At 34.8% G+C, this 16,973-nt stretch overlaps 1 protein-coding gene across 1 annotated transcript in view; it reads right to left on the reverse strand.

Annotated features, from left to right (window-relative positions):
* Positions 1 to 16,973, reverse strand: part of PPHLN1 (periphilin 1) — a 63,495-nt gene that overhangs the window by 39,741 nt on the left and 6,781 nt on the right. Inside the window, 3 exon segments of the mRNA XM_033058645.1 lie at positions 12,203 to 12,258; positions 12,723 to 12,893; positions 15,984 to 16,075. Of these exon segments, the coding sequence (XP_032914536.1) occupies positions 12,203 to 12,258; positions 12,723 to 12,893; positions 15,984 to 16,075 (319 nt within the window).

Consider the following 16,973-nt stretch of genomic DNA (forward strand, 5'->3'; position numbering starts at 1 on the left):
GATCTCCTATAATCTCTTGTTATTGCCTAAAGAACCTTATGAAGGTTTATCCTAAGCTAAAATAATACAGTGAATTACAGCATCATAGATAGAAGAAATTGCATCTGGTTCCAATGGATTTCATTTGAACATTTGAAATGATGACATAATTTCTTATTGACAACTGGTTTTCAACATTTTATGACTAAGCAAGTAATGGGAGCACTGTGATTTCTGCATTTTGCTCTAAATGAAATCCATATAATTAGGACCAGTCAGCATAATCTTATCAACAGGTTTTTGCATGAAGGCAAGAGGAAACAGGCATTATGAAACACCGTTTCAAGCAGGAAAGGATACCCAAAAATACCAAATGTACAAAAAAAAGTGAAAAAATAGAAACGTTTCATGATTTTTATGCTGCATGCAGTACTTCTGAAGTTATCATAAGCAGACACCAAATCTTCACACTGATGCCATCTGTCCACCTCACACAGTATGAAAGCTACTCAGTTTCTCTCTCCCTGTCACCACTTTGGGATGCCACAACAGGTAAGAGAATAAAAAACAGGACAATCTAAATATTATAGCAACATTAGAGAGAAATTCTTCTATGACCTTGAATTGAATAGTAAAGCTGTGCACTTCAATGGCACTGGAAATCCCACTACATTGTTCTTTCTCCTTAGTACCCTCCTCCTTTTCACTGTCATTGATAATGCACCATTAGACTTGCTGCAAGATAAGCCTACATAATAAAAGTATATTTAAACTAAAACTCTCTATTGTCTGTCAGGGAAAAATTATGGTCAATCACAGGTAAGGACAGAGAAAAAAAGTAACAAAGAGTCCAGAAAAACACAGATTTAAGTACCAAATAATTAAGAGCAAACAGCTTTAAAAACTCCTTGCAGAATCAAGACAAAATATATTATTTAGACAAATTAAGATCAAATTAGACAAAATGCATTCAAATGCACGTGATCTTAGTTTGTATCCTTTTTAAAAAAAAGGGCTTAGTAAGACCCTCCAATTTCTCTAAAATAGGTGTTAAGTTTCAGAGGGAGTATTTGCTTAAAGTGATGGACCAAATCACAGTTCCTATAAACAACTACAGCATTTACATCTGCACTCTGAGCAGTCTACCAACCCAGAAGAGTAAAGCAGTTCAGACAACTAGCTCTCCCATTTTATGACTCTACACAATAGAAGGTAAATCAATTGCTAAACAGACTTATTTCAAAATGGAAATCTCCATCTCAGTATAAGCTTAAAATTGGAAAAAAAGCCAGGAAACACAATATGGTACTTTACATATTTTTTTCCCTAATGCCCTAACAGGCCAGAGAAACTGGTCACCATTTTAGCTTCTAGACAAAGTTCTAATGCACAGAGATTCCTAAGTAGGTGCCTGCACTTTCACTGTTGTCCTGCTTCAGGCAGAGACCGCACAGAGGAAAGAGTTGTAAAACATTTCCATTAGATTGGTACCCCTCAAAAATGAGGACTTTGAATTTACTTTGTCTTTTACTGTACACTTAGTACACACCACATCACTTCATGTAGACAAGAACTTGTCTTATATACACACTAAGTCCCAGAAAGAAATATATTTTCACTTTATTTTATGGACAAAAGTGAATTTTATGTTCAGTAAGCTACTGCTCTTTCCCCAAAAGCTAATCTTTACAATCCTTCCATAGAAGAATCCAGAAACCATGAAACAGCTGCTAGAAGAGCATTTAAACTTTTCATCAGTGTGCTGCAGAATGCCATTAGCTCACTGACAAAAGAATGTAACAAGTAGTGCTAGGATATGCTGATTTGATCAACTCTTGGGGTTGACTTTCTAACACTATCAATAAAAAGCTGTAAAAGGAAAGAGCAAGTTGTGGAACAGGTTTGTTAGCAGTAACACCTTATGTCAGTAATACTGACAGACAATACCCTTACTATATTAACTTTTTTTCTATTTCCAAATCCCTTAATGAGATATATAAATCAGAAAAACACTCCATTTTTCCCATACAGAGAAAAATGCTTCACAGATCTCTATGTTTCTATTCTTAAAATAAAAGTGAGATTTGAAGCAATTAGGTCAAATAGGTTTCACTTGTTTATACATCTTAAAGCATTGTAATAGTGGTATGGACTTCTGCATAGCACATTTCAGTAAAGTTAGCACACTGCTACTTCTGCTGCTGGATTTCTCAATATAAAAGACATTATACATACATGAAGAAAAATATCCATTGCACATAATGGAATTTTTCTCTATATGATCTCATTCCTTCCTGTCAGGTATATCATTTGTTCAAAATCAGAAAGTTAAGAGACAGATTTCCTTTTATAAATTTTTCAGCTATGTAGCTGTATCTTTTTTATTTTCCAGTTTGCTTTTCCCCTTCACTTTCATTATAATTTACAGTCTCTATAATAAACATTAATATCTCTTGCATCTTTTTGTGGGCCATTTCTTACATATTATAAATACCACTTGTTTGAACACATTTAACACATAGGCAGCAAGCTATGCTGCTTGGGTAAATTCCTTATTAAAAATCCTTTTGCAACTCTTGTATGCCTTCAGTTATTTCAGTGATTTAATAACAGTTAACTTTGGAGCTCCATAACAGCTCATACTGATTGAAACTGGTGCTGCTGCAATCCTGAACTCTGCAAGCTTCCTTGGATCCTTATTTCGATTCTGTGCCTAAGCTGGCACTGATATTTTCTCTCAGACAACAAAACTGGCAGATAAATATTTAATTCATTGTGGTAGGTTAGCACACAGAACCAACTGCATGAAACGCACAAACACCTCAAACAGAACCAGGGAGAGGGAAAGGACTGTAGTGGCATCTGCCTATATAGTTAAAACTGCTATGGAAATATATTTTACTGTAAAAAAAATCAGTCTCTTTACTGCATTAGTGGGTTTTTAATTAATTTAATTTTAATTAATTATAATCAATAAAACAGGTTCCTTGACAGAATTCTGGAGCAGTTGAAGTTAGAATCAATAATCCTCAAAGAAGTAATACTCTTTTTCCCTAAAAATAACAGACATACATATCTAACAACACTGACTGGTTGTAACAAATATAAATTCAAAGATAAATTTTAAAGCACAATGTTGTTTAGCAGACACACGTTTTAGTAAGTATTAACAAATTAACAGTAGCTGAAAAGAGGTTTTAAAGAAGGTAATTCATTGCTTTATACTTCAGTCTACTCTGTTAACAATCTTTCACCTTTACTTAGATAATCCTTGTATTAAATGCTTCAAAAACTGCATCTAACAAGATATAAATTGTAGAATGCATACTGAGTCTAGTAACTCATCAAACCTGAATTAGTTTGCCCATCTACTCTACTCTGATGAGATCCCACTTGGTACACAGCACCCAACTCCAAAGTCCTGGAAAGACATGGATGGACAGTTGGACCAGGTACAAAGGACAGCAACAAAAATTATCAAGTGGGATGGAACACATCTATGAGGAAAGGTTGTGAGAATTGGTGGTGTTCAGCTTGGAGAAGAAAAGGCTCTGCCAGAAAATGTTTATGATGAGGATGCTGAAACACCGGGACAGGCTGCCCAGAGGAGGTGGTAAATAACCTATCTCTGGATAAACATTTAGGGTCAGGCTGGATGGGGCTCTGAGCAACCTGGTCTGCCTGAAGATGTCCCTGCTTACTGCAGGGGGTTGGCTAGATGCCCTTTGAAGGTACCTTCCAACTCAAACTATTCTATTATTCTTTAAGTCAACATATTAGGACATTTTTTCCATTTTACTTTCAAATTCCATAATCATGCTCTCAAGCATCATTTTCAAAAATAATTAGGCATACTAGGCTAGATAAGATATGACTTAATTTAACACATGCAAGTGTTAAAAGTCAGACTTCAGAAGAGAAAGACATTCCCACAGCTGGCTGACCCAACCCTGTTGTGTGTAATGACATCAATATTCAGTTTCACGTAGACAAAAACACTTATTGTCAGTTCATAAACAGTTCTACAGAGCTTCATAGCTCTGTAAAAGGAAAGAACCTTTAAGGTTATGCAAATATATATCACGAACCAATGTCAAGACTAACATTGAGAATAACTTGTTACCATGCAAAAATAGTATCATCTTTTAAAAAGAATAATAATAGCATGGGATTATGGAATTGTTTTATTGATGAACATTTCCTCAGACGTAGAGCATAACACCCTAAACACAAACATCCTAAACACAAAAGTAGATGGAAATAGCACATACAAAAATTTTTTCTTTAAAGCAAAATGTTTAACAAAAGGATGCCTAAACTATCAGTAACACTAAACCTTTTCCTCTCCTGTCCTGTATCCTAATATTCCCACCCTCTCTCAATGGAAATTGAATCTAAAATGTTTAGTATATTCAAAGTATAACAAACAAGTCCTTGGAATCTAACCTAGATGATGAAGAATTTACCTTCCTAAGGAAAATTATGTCAAAGTCTTCTGTGACAGTACACCTCAGCATGAGAAAGCCATGACTACACTCATCAGTCCAATCACTGGCTTTTGTTGAGATTATTTATTTAGATGCCAGAAGTTGTCTGGACTCAAAGGGAGACTCCCTTCTCTTTCCCCCTCCCACTGTCTTTCAGTAGCTAGCTGTTTTTCAACAAAGTAGTTAGGAAACTTTTTTTGAATAATCAAGTGCTACCTATGGGAGTTTGTCTCACTATTTCCCAACCCAGCACTAACCTGTTAGTTTGATACCTTCTATAGTGGTAGCTATAAGACTGGACCAAGCAAGCTCACTTTTCAAAGACTTCTTTTAAGAGATATATTAACCAAGACCTTACAGTGTAAAGGTACATAATCTTATCTTTAGGCACATTACCCTATCATAGACTGCAAACAGAGGAGTTCCTTACAGCATATATGTAAACAACATTTATTAGAAGGAAATCATGATTTTCCCAAGATGTGACCTAGTTTTAAACAATGAATCAATGTTATTACAAAATTCAACTGTGTTTGCACAGACTACTGAATTTTTCCTTACAGGTGTATCATTACACATCAACACCTGTAGTAAACAGTTCTCATGCAATAGTCCCTGTTAAAAAATATAATGATTACATCAATTTGATAAGGCAATTTAAAACCCTACAAAAACTACAGTGGGAAACAGTTGTACACACAAAAAGCTATAAATCCTTAAACACAACACAGTTCTGGATCAACAGCAAGTCAAATAAACATGACAGCAGTTGAGAATTGACATGATGAGAACTTCTGGGGTTTATTTAACCAAATTTGGTGTACATGCTGTAACTTTGTCAAATAAATACTTACAAGTCAATTTACTACCTGCCATTCCTTATTCAACAACAATTTATAAGAATATAAAAATGTTCTTTGCAAAATGTATAAATAACTGTCTTTATCTTTTCTCAAGGCCTCAGAGTCACAGCAGAGAAGCTGTATTTAAATGTAACTGATACATTAAAAAGAACCAAAGTTTAAGAAATACCATACACACAGAATCAGACTGAAATACCTATTATAATTATGCATTCCAAAACAAGCTTACCCAATTTTCTCTTAGGGCTTTTAGAGATGTTAAACCCAAGATTTAGAACTGTTCCACATTTCATGTAACAGGCCAACTCTATTGTATGAGGCTGTTTATTTACAAGCTCAGCAGAAAAAAAAAATCAGGGAGAAGGAAGTATTGGTAATTTGGTTGTTTAAACTCCTTTCTCTCATCCTGAGATGGAAACTGCATAACCAATTAGAATTCTGCAACACCCTCTAAAAGCAACTGTGAGCAAGCAATTTCTGAAAGTAAACTTGTTTTTTAGTATCGTATAAATAAATTTTGCAAAGAAAAGAAAAAGGCTTTCAATAAATACCACAGTCAATTAAGCAAAGAAAAATATTTAAAATATTAATCTCTCAGCAACTAAAACTAGCTGCCACTAAAAGCAACACACACCTTCCAATTTAGCCACACAATTAGTTGAAACATGTAAAAACATCCCAGCTGAAAATAAGTGCAATTTCTTCCTCCTCCCCACACTTTTTCATCATAGGATGGAGGCAAAAAAAATTCTACCGTTGAAACCCTGTCTACTAATCTCTCCTTCTGCTGCCATTCTCAAGTGACAAACATTTCAGAAGTGGAATTACAGCAGTCTTGTTTTTAATGAGGTTTCCAGAATAATTTTGGATATATGCACACAGGGCCCATAAGCAGCAGAAATTCAGTTTGACATAAAATTTCTAGTAAGAAAACAGGCAGTGTTCACAACAGTCTCTGGGTTCCAAGTTAAATACAAGAAAGATTCAGCACTGCAATAAAATGAAACTTGTCCAAATTGAAACTTTTTTATTTTCAGTTGACCTGCAACATTTCTGAGCAGTTCTTAATTATACTCAGTCTTCAGTAGAGGGTATTTTTAAAATGCTAGGTGGTATTTGCATGAGGAGATTAGAGTTCTTAAAATCCACTTTAAATAAAAACTTATAGACCGACAGAACCCAAAATGTTGGCATACAATCAGATATATTTAACTTTGACTAAGTAATGACAGTCAAATTATGGAACATAAATCTCAGTTTGCAAACAAATTGGTTGTCCCAAGCACAAAAGACCTACAGCCAACAGAGCGGAAAACAGTTCTTAAAGAAAATGTGGCAACTACTTAATCAGTAAGACTGCTGCATAAAGCATGAACTGAATACGAAGTCATTAAATATTTAGTGTAAACCAGTATCAACTTTTAAGTTGTATATTACCTGTTATCTTGTTCCAAAAGGCTCTAATTTTCCCCCTCCACCCTCCAAAACATCATAAGCCAAGATAAACTAATTTAGCTAGCAGCTTAACACAATGGGTTTTCTGAGCAAAAGATTTCAACAGACAAGTCCTTGCCTGGAGTTGTAGACAGGTATAACGAATCTACCACAATGATCTATTATAAGGATACTGTAATCTTGTATATGAATAAACAAGCTACCCTACTCAGTCATGTGAATACCTGAGAGGTTCAATATTCTGGCAGAGATTTTATTTAGTTATTAAAAGAAAAAGGTATGTGTTAATCAGTACGATTACAACTCTGCTTATCAATCTCTGTCAAAAGCAAGACCATTTTCTTTGGGTGACTGCCATATTTATTTCCCTCCATACATGTTTTTTAATAAAGAATGAGGTTCTTGTATGGTGCCCCTTAAGAGCTGTCAAATATTGCAATGAAACAGCAGACTTATGTACATTTATAACACCATCTCATAAATCCCTTTGGCTAAGTTTATCTTCCATAAGCAAGACACAGACCAGTTTATATTACAAGAAAGTTTAAATCCAAAGCCTAAAGGCCTCCCACAACATAATACACTGCTTCAAAATATTAAACTATTTAAACACGTTCACTATATTATTTATTAAAGAATACATACAGGGAGAAGGAAAAATTCCCAAGAAACAACTGCCCCCTGCAATTCAAAGATGATTACATAGTGACAATATAAAAATAACTGCCATGGCCTATGACACATCTGCACTCTCAATATTAAATGCTGCTTTATTAGGAGAAGAGTCAGTGACCCTTAACTTCCATCTGGAGACTCTCTCATCAAAGGTTTTCATTTAAAATAACCATTCTTACCAAAGAATAATTTTCTTCTCAATGTACAATCTTCAGACTACAACTCTACAACATCCTGTCATCACTTTGTGCATTCACAAGGGGTTAATCACTAAATAGAAGGGTAGTTCAAGTAGATCAAAAAGCCAAGATTGCTGAGCTTCTATCCACCACTTTGCAACCAATTTACTCCATGGCCTTCAGTAAATGTATTCTCACTCTGAAGGTGCATGCATCTAGAAAAATTAAGATACACTATGCTTTACCACCCTAAAGCAGTAATTGCAAATTTAATGTTCAGAAAACTACATAAATTTTTCAGAGAAAGGACAATAAGCCATTGATTTAAAATAGTTCCAAAACAAAACATAGAACTGACTGATGAATCTCAATTGTTCATAAATCTGTTCACAATTAAGTTTCTATATATTGCCAGATGGTTTTCTCTCATTTGTAGCACAAAAATTAATTCAGTATTTCCAATTATTATCAAGTATTTCCTAAGCACTCCAGGAAATAAGCAGATCTGGTTTTGACGGACAAATGCATTAGTATTAAAGACTGGACTACTAAGTTTACTTCCTTATTTCACTTAGAATATGGAGGAATAACCTGGCACATAATAAACAAAACAACATATATAGTAGCAACAGGTTTCCTCCGTTAACAAAGGAAAAATTATTCATATATACAACTGAGGAGGGGATATTAAAAATGTCCTATGTAAGCCACTTCTCAGGAGTCTACTTTTTACTTATTCTACAAATATGGTTATCCTTATTTTGGGCCTCAGATAATTCTAAGGATCAAATTTAATGCATGTGTAGCTGGGATTTACAAGTGCGTCATTTTGTAATTTCTCTTTGAAGATGAGTCTTACCCATCTTAACTTGCCAAGTTTCGTATATTTCACATCTTGTGAACTCAGTTTGGTTGGGAAAAAAAAAATAATGAAGTAATGCTCTGTGCACTCAAAAGGATTAAAATTTGGCATGACTAAAGTGAACAGCAGCTAACAATCTTCCAAAGCATTTCACACTGAAAAGTTCATCTGACCTTATAAAAATGAACTTGAATGCAAAACCCATTGCTATGAGCCCCATACGGAAGTACTGCAGAACTAAAATCCTTCAACACATAACACCATAGTTCTCTGCAACTTTTTAAAAAAATCTGACCTGCATGAATGCTTTGCATAGATAAGCCTAATATATTGTTGAAGACAAGCACTAAGACAGCTCCAGAAAGGATCAACATCAGTATAAGATAAATATACAAACTCACATCTTTATTATGTCTACACCTTTGAATTGCTCAGTCTCACAATTCTCATAGCATCAGCAACCAAGACATTAATGTGTGCAGAAAATTTCCTCCAAATTATGATGTACAATTCTTTATATGTGCCAATTACACTTGAAACAAAAGGTACTTCAAATCAAACAAAACTCACATCTAGAGTTCAGAATTCCTTAGGTGACAACAGGAGAGAAAAAGCTGGGAACTCATTTTGAAATCTATGCCCTGCACATCCTCTGAATTACTTTATTTTTACATATAAAATATGTATCTTCACCTTAAAAAAAGTCATGGTCAGGATGACAGCTGTTCACTACACATAGCATAAAACAGGGCTAACAACTCTCAAAAAGCATGTGGAAGGAATAGTAATGCTCCAGTCAGTGCTAGACATGATAATGTCTACCATGCAAATGACAGCTGCTTGGAAACTGGAGCATAACCCTATAAGGAGGAAGGCAAAAGAAAAAAAAAAAAAAAAAAAGACAGTAAGCTGAGTGCTAGAACCTCTGCAACCCTCTTGTGACTCATGTAGAACTGCTGCTGGTCATTAGACATATCACAGCTGAAGCCACAGCTCTACAAATGCTAAGTAAGCAAGCACGTCCTATTTTTAAGAAAAAGGCAAGAACCTTAAAAAAACCCCAACAAAACATCACCAAAGAAACAACAGGAAAAAAAAAATACAAAAAAATCCGTAACTGCTGGTTTCTTCAACAGCAACGTTGAACAGAATTACAGAACGACAGCACATGAGGAGTTTGAAGAGGATCACTCAAGTCCAACTCCTGGCCCTCCTACACTGAGGTCTCCACTTCTCCAGGCTGAACAGACCAAGTGACCTCAGCTGCTCCACACAAGGCTTGTCCTCAAGGCCTTTTCTAGTAGATTAATATTTTTATCACATTGTAGTAGACAAAACTGCACACAGGACTCACTTAAGGACATTTGATATTTCAGATAAGCAGCATTCGACTTCAGGAGAATCTCAAGTAATGCTTTACAGCGCTCCAAATCAAGATAGGGACAACAAAAATGCAAAGAGTAAGAAATCAGAAAATACTTTTTGACACGTATGCTTTAAAAACCAGAACAGGAAAATGTGGATAATGAACACTCAAAAGGAAACATTACTTCTTGCAATTGCAATTTAAAAATAGTCAAGAAAGCCATTATTTCTGTCAATAAACAAGCTATTATTTTTAAGAATTTATAGTCACTGTATTAACTATGAAAACCCATCAACCATACAAGTCTCCTGATTGTCTAGCTTCTAATTATGCTTTAGCCATGTTCCATGCAATTTCTTTAAAAAGTCCTTCTGGTTAAAATAATGTTAAACCTCCTCCTCCTATTTCCTCAAAGAAAAAAATTATATGTACTCCAAAGAACTTACCTAAAATAACTTTAAGCATATCCAAAGAAAAGGTATTCTTGCATAAAATATCTTTTTAATATTGTGCTTTGTGGTGTAAAAGTTTTTGAAATAGAAAGTAATTAGCATTTTCACCACAGGAGACAACATATACCATGAAATGTACTTTGATTTCCTCCTTGAGCTCCACTACATTGCTCAGCAGTGGGCAATATGCAAAAAATCATTATTAAGTTTAATACAAACATGGAACACTACAAATGTTTAGCAGTCTGATCACAAGAATTTACTTTCAAGATTATTTACTATATTTCCATAATAAATTAGTAGAATTTCATTCAATTGCAAATATATTTGCACCACAGATCTTTCTGAAGTTCTTCCATACCACTATTGCAGTTGTGTAACAGTCTGAAGTATATTATAAATACTCAGATGGGACTATCATATAGTGTGCAACAAACTTACAAAGTCTTCAACAAAATGAGTTTGCACTTCAACCTTACATTTTGAAAGGAAGAAATCAGGATGCATTCAAGACAAATCTTTTTGACCACTGGGTGCCACTCTTGTTCTGCGTACAACAAGCTGCCTTACACTCACTCAGTTTTCTCAAACTTTTTGGTTTTTTTCCTCAGCTTTAAACAACTCTGATTGTTCTAAACTGAGAGGAAAAGTTGGAAAAAATTTTACACAAGTTTTTATTAAGCACTTCTTTTTAAAACCCTTTATTATTGCTTCTAGCCCCAAGAATGCAGCTGTGAAAGAAGTCTTTTGCACACAGACCCTTTCGACTTACAAACGATTTCCTTTACGGTGAGGTTCTAGAATAACCCATCCACATTATGTCTAAATCATCCCATTCAATGGAATAGATACCTACTGTAACTGTGTGGCCATGTATGGGTATTGCTACTAACAGCTTCATATTGTGTTTGCAATACCACAAGACTAAGGCCTTGAGCAAGCCTGTCAGGCTTGCCCTGCCTGAGCTTTTTCTGACCTGTTTGCAATCTTTTTTTTTTAACTTGCTGCTGGTTTAACAGCAATTTTTCCAACTGGCCAGGTGTCCATAGCTACAAATACAGGTCTGGTATGATAAGACATCTTGAGAAGTGGAATATAAAAGAAGTGTTATTAAAAGCACAGCCATCAGATGACAATCTTAGATCAGACTGCTAATATTTCACCTGTACTAACAATCAATTCTTGTTAAGGTGCCTTTCATCCTTGTCCATAAATTTTGAGTGTAACACAATCCTGTGCACTTCATTTGCTAACTCAAATAATCCATATCAAACATCATTGCAGGCAGATATATATTACAGCCCAAGGATTTACTTCTAGTCCTTTGATTACATAAATGGGAACCCAAGGTACAGACTAAGAAGGGTTCATAGAAATTAATATAACCTATGATGGAAATATATAATCATCAGTCCAGCTGAGAAAACAAGGAGCTCAGAAGAAGGCTGTGGTGAATTTCATAATCCCATTATCTAGCCCACCAACCTTTAAAATGGCACAGGCATCATTACCTTCTAGCCCCAATTTACTGCAGCCACAGAATCAAACAACAGACCATAGAATGCTCTGAAGTCATGTAAGAAGTGTGACTGATCAGAGATGCAATTACTTATACCTCCAAGTTACCAACCTAAAGATGTTATCATTATGCCTCCTATCCTTACTAAACAACTACTACAATAGAAACTTTCATGTCATGTAATTGCTTTAATTTTTATTTCAAACAATACAAGTAAATCCCATTTTTCCACTATTGTCTTTTACTTCAACAGATGTCCTTTGCCTGTTATTTCACTGGTCTGCTCTACCAACTGTTTTGCTGACCAAGTAAAATGTTCTAAATATTCGTAGCCTATGCATTGCACTACTAGAATCAAAAAATACCTGTATTCAGGTCTTGTAGGATGATCATCTCTTGCCCATCTGTATCCTGATTCATCCTGCAAAACACACACATGCAAAATGACTGCATGACATGTATCTCAGCATCAGATGTCAAGTACAGTTAGCTACCAAATGGTACTTAATTACTGCAAAACCAATGCATTTAATGAGCTAAAAAAAACAATTAACCCCCGTAGCAAGCAGATTCTCAACTTTTTCACTGCATCCCTTTACTTCTTTTTTTTTTCTCTGCCAATACTGACAAGAGCAACTTTGCAATGCCATACAAAACACAAAATCTACAGAAGTTTCCAAAGCATATATATATATATATGCTCTGACCAAAAGAATTTCCTCTTTGAAATATAAATTACCATCAACACCTTAAAATTACAGAATTTCAAACAGCTGGGCAGCAGGGGGCAACAATAATGTCCTTTCCATTATTTTAATTACCTAGTACTTAAGTCTTAATGGGAAAATAAACATCATAAACACTGAGAAGAATCACCTTACGTACACCTCGGTGTGGAGGGCCATTTCTTCGGTCGTGGGCAAAACTACGACCCTCGTCATAGTCTCTGTAGTCGGCGTGACCGTAATCGTCATAGCGACTGTAATTCCCGTCCCCAGGTCTCTCAAGCAGTGGTGCCTTCTTGGGCACAACGTTTACTATTCTGTGGTAATCACCCTAAGCCACAAAACAAACAAAATCATATTGCTTTTAATGGCTAAAAATCTGCAATGAATAAACAAAAGTAGAACCAAGTCATTTCAAAATGTAGGACTTAAAAGAAATTGCACAGGGAATCAGCAAACACTAAAAATCATGCCAGTCTGACAGTGGAATAACTTAGTAAATCTAACTGGACTCTACTCATATTCAATCCTTAGGCATTACAAGTTTAGTTATTGAGGAAAAATTTCAAGCATAGTTTAATTGTCTTTTGAAAGTTTATAAGCAGTAGCATCAGTTACTTTCTGAACATCAGTTAGCTACTTGTATTTCTTGGATTTTTACATTATCTTTAGAATGCAACAAAGAACGTTACACTTGTAATGCCTATAAAAAAAGCCCACTTGAAAATACTAACAATTTTCCTTATGTTCATAATATCCTCCACACTGCAGAGACTGTAGTCAGGATAGACCTTGCTTCATAATCTGAATAAGCACACACTGAACATAATGCAGTGGGTAATCTGAAGAAGTGACAGAATTTTACACTCTTGAGGTTTTTAAAGTGCAAATTTCAGGCAGTTTTTTGCTAGAACACAAAATTAATTTATTTCCTGCAAATAACATGTCACACAGCATTTGCCAACTGAAGAAATTCTTTGTTTATTAAGTACAAATTGCACTGCTGCAAAATTACATTTTACTAGAACGAAGTTTTATGTAAGTCAACTGCAAATAAAAAGCAAATGAAAACATAAATGCAAGATTTGGTATTTTAAATCTTCTACCTTTAGCAAAACATTATTTTCATGGGCATTAAACAAAAGCTACAAATGTAAAGACCTGAATTAGCATGTGGAATTTGGTGGAGGGGGAAGACATTAAAGTTATTTTTTTAACAGTAAGTCACAATCTAATGCACTGATAGTTGCATTCACAAACTGCTAAATATTGTCATGCAAAAAAAAAGGTAGTTCTGATTTCAGAGACCAGCCAACAAACAGACTAGAAGGCAATCCAAAGCCAGGCTACAGCCATGCTGGTGCAAAGTGGAGACTACATACACAGTCACAACACTTCATCTACTCTTACCTCATCGAACATCCTCCACAAGTAATTATTATTTCTTTTTAGTTTGGTGTCTTACAAAGATGTGCTGTGCATCTTAAATAAAACTGCTCCATGCTTTAACCTCACCCAGAAGACCCCACCACATAACTATAATGACACACAGAAGAACAGTTACATGAAAGCTCCATGAGTATCCTACTTGCACAATTGTGTCAAGTGCTTACAATTCTATGCCAGTATCTGTGTTTCTACTACAATCTATACTTGATATACAATTAGCACCAAGTTTAGATGAGGACACATCTCTTGATCTCTTGCTCTCTTCAAAAAAAAGATACTTCATTCTGTTTCATTGGCACATCTCATTTCCAACATACTAACCTATCAGGAAACACTAAGCATATTAACAGATTGAAAAAATTAATTCCATTTAACTTGTCTAATCAAAATTAAGTCAGACTTCTACATATGGACACAATGCCACAGGTTTATAAGGACAGAAAACACCTTCCAACTATCTTGAATGTATGATAAGGAACTCCATAACCATCTCTCAGTATGGCAGAGAGACACCTTATCTTGGTTTGCCCGCTACTGTGGGTGTTGTTTTGGTACAGAGGATAATGTTAATTGTGATGATTGTAGTCTTCAACCCCAGTTCCAAACACAGGTAATAAAAAGCTAGTTAATTCTAGCATCAAAATGAGTGCATCACATCTTTTAGACTGTAAATTTTCATAATGCCTAATCATACATTGCTCCCTGGAAAGCCTCAAAGACTCCAGGAATTTAGAAATGGCAATGATGCAATGGTTAAACTGGCATATTTGTTTAGTCAATTCTGCCTTTCTTCTTGTCCTATCTTGATATGCATTTTGGAGAAGGAGGTAGCTAAACTCCCTGTGAATATCAATCTGATTTCCAGCTTGCTGAAAATGCAGAAATATTGCTGTTTCCTGTAAAGGGAGTTTAAAATGTCCCAAAGTAGCCAAATACTAATAAACTACTGAGTAGAGAAGCTTGTGTAACTAGTTACCAAGTACTACCATTAGTAAGCTTCCAAAGAGACAAGCTGAAAATGTAACAGAGGGAACCCAGAAGATAGGCTAAATCAGCTATGCTCTTATTTCAACATTTCAAACAAGTAAAAGGGAAGTCAGATAAGAGGCATTGGTACCACAAATTTTATTTTGCCAAAAGCACATTACACAGGATGTAAATAGAAATATCAAAAAGTGCTCTTAAAATTCTATTTACGGTGTAATACCTCCAAAGACAAAGCTACAACATATTTTATTTCTTTGTTAGAGACTTCAGACAAGGGAGAAAAAAAAATTACCCAACTCTCTGCAACAGAGAATTCCTAAAAGCATTCTGAAGTTATTCTATAGCACAGCAAGCACAGCTTCTGCATTTGCTTTTATAGGAATAACACACATCCATACATAACACACCACAGAAGACTCTGTGTCTACAAAGTAGATTTCTGTTGACATTCTTCTTGTAAAATGTTTCCCTTACAGGACTCCAAAGCACAACTTTAGCAAAGATGTACTTGCAACACTTGTTAAACACATTTTTTCCTATACTTTAAACATCATTTAAAAAAAACTGTGTTGGTGACAAGAAGAATCATGAAAGAAGTTCCTTTACCACCTCAAGTTACTTAAAAGAAATATTAACACAAAAAGACTATGGAAAAATATAACATACTATGGCGTTTTGCTCGCCAGAAGTCATTTAAAATCCTGAGTTTAATTACACCAAAAAAATCAGTTTACCAAAATACAAATGTTCTAAAACACTTCCAACAGATTTGAAAATTGAAAAAAAGAAAACAAGACTTAATTCTGTAGGCAGCCTATCATTCCTGTGCTGGACTGCTGACTTCAAAGAATGGGGAAAAAAAGAACTTGGGGTATACTAGGAACTTACACAGGTATGTTAATCCAGCCCCTCTGGTACATATCACTGTACAAAGGTATAGTATAATGTGATAATGCTACAGATACAATGCTTACTATACACTTACATCACCATGAATCCTGGGAGGGAGGCGCTCTCTTGGAACTCTTCCATAGTCATATCGCCCTTCAGACCACATTTCATCTCTTCGATATGCCACTAAAGACAATAAAAACACAATTAGTGAAAATCAGATTCATTATGAATAGACAAAAATACAGTGAGTAGAAAAATAAAAGATTTCCCCCAATATAATGTATTATGCACAAGCCCCATATGTACACTTTTTATTATTAGCCCTTTGAAATAGGTCTTCCTACTCATGGAAGGTATGCAATATACTTGGAGTAAAAATAATTCACAGTATGGGCAAAAACATAGAACTGGAAATTAGTTCAGTAAAATCAGCAAAATTACAGGACTTAGAGATACTAATAACAGCTTTGTTGAAATATACACATATTGCAAATACTACATGTACATACAAATACATACACAAATACCTTACAGCAGTTTTAATATTGTTGTGCTAAAAATACTGAAACTTTAAAAAACTTATTTCAACATCTATTTATTAGATAAAATCTTTTCTACTTTTTAATAAAATATAATCACTTTGAATTATTTCATCAACTCAGACATCTGGAAAGAGATCAAAATGCAGCACATCATTTCTTAGTACAAAGCCCCACATTTTGATTATATGGATACAATATATTCTTCCCATGCAGATACTTCCTGTTTTAAATTGGAAGCCAGAAGAACAAAAAAATACCTTTCCAGAGGAAAGTGACTTTTAAAGCAGTTAGTCATTAAAGACAGGTGGAAATAAACCATCACCCTAAGAGATTCTAGTCATGCTGTGCCAGACAACAGAGACTTGAGGAGTTCAAACCTTTCTCTTGACTATAAAGGTGACAATTATCTACTACATAGCACTGAAAGTAGATATGCAACTTCTAGAATTATATTTTTCAAACCTTCCCTTCACAATAGTAGCTCTAGCTGTTAAAAACAGTCAGTGTGGAAATGTAACAGCAGGTCATTTTCAGAAGGA

Source organism: Catharus ustulatus, chromosome 4, assembly GCF_009819885.2.
Source record: "Catharus ustulatus isolate bCatUst1 chromosome 4, bCatUst1.pri.v2, whole genome shotgun sequence".
In the NCBI taxonomy this organism is placed as follows: domain Eukaryota; kingdom Metazoa; phylum Chordata; class Aves; order Passeriformes; family Turdidae; genus Catharus; species Catharus ustulatus.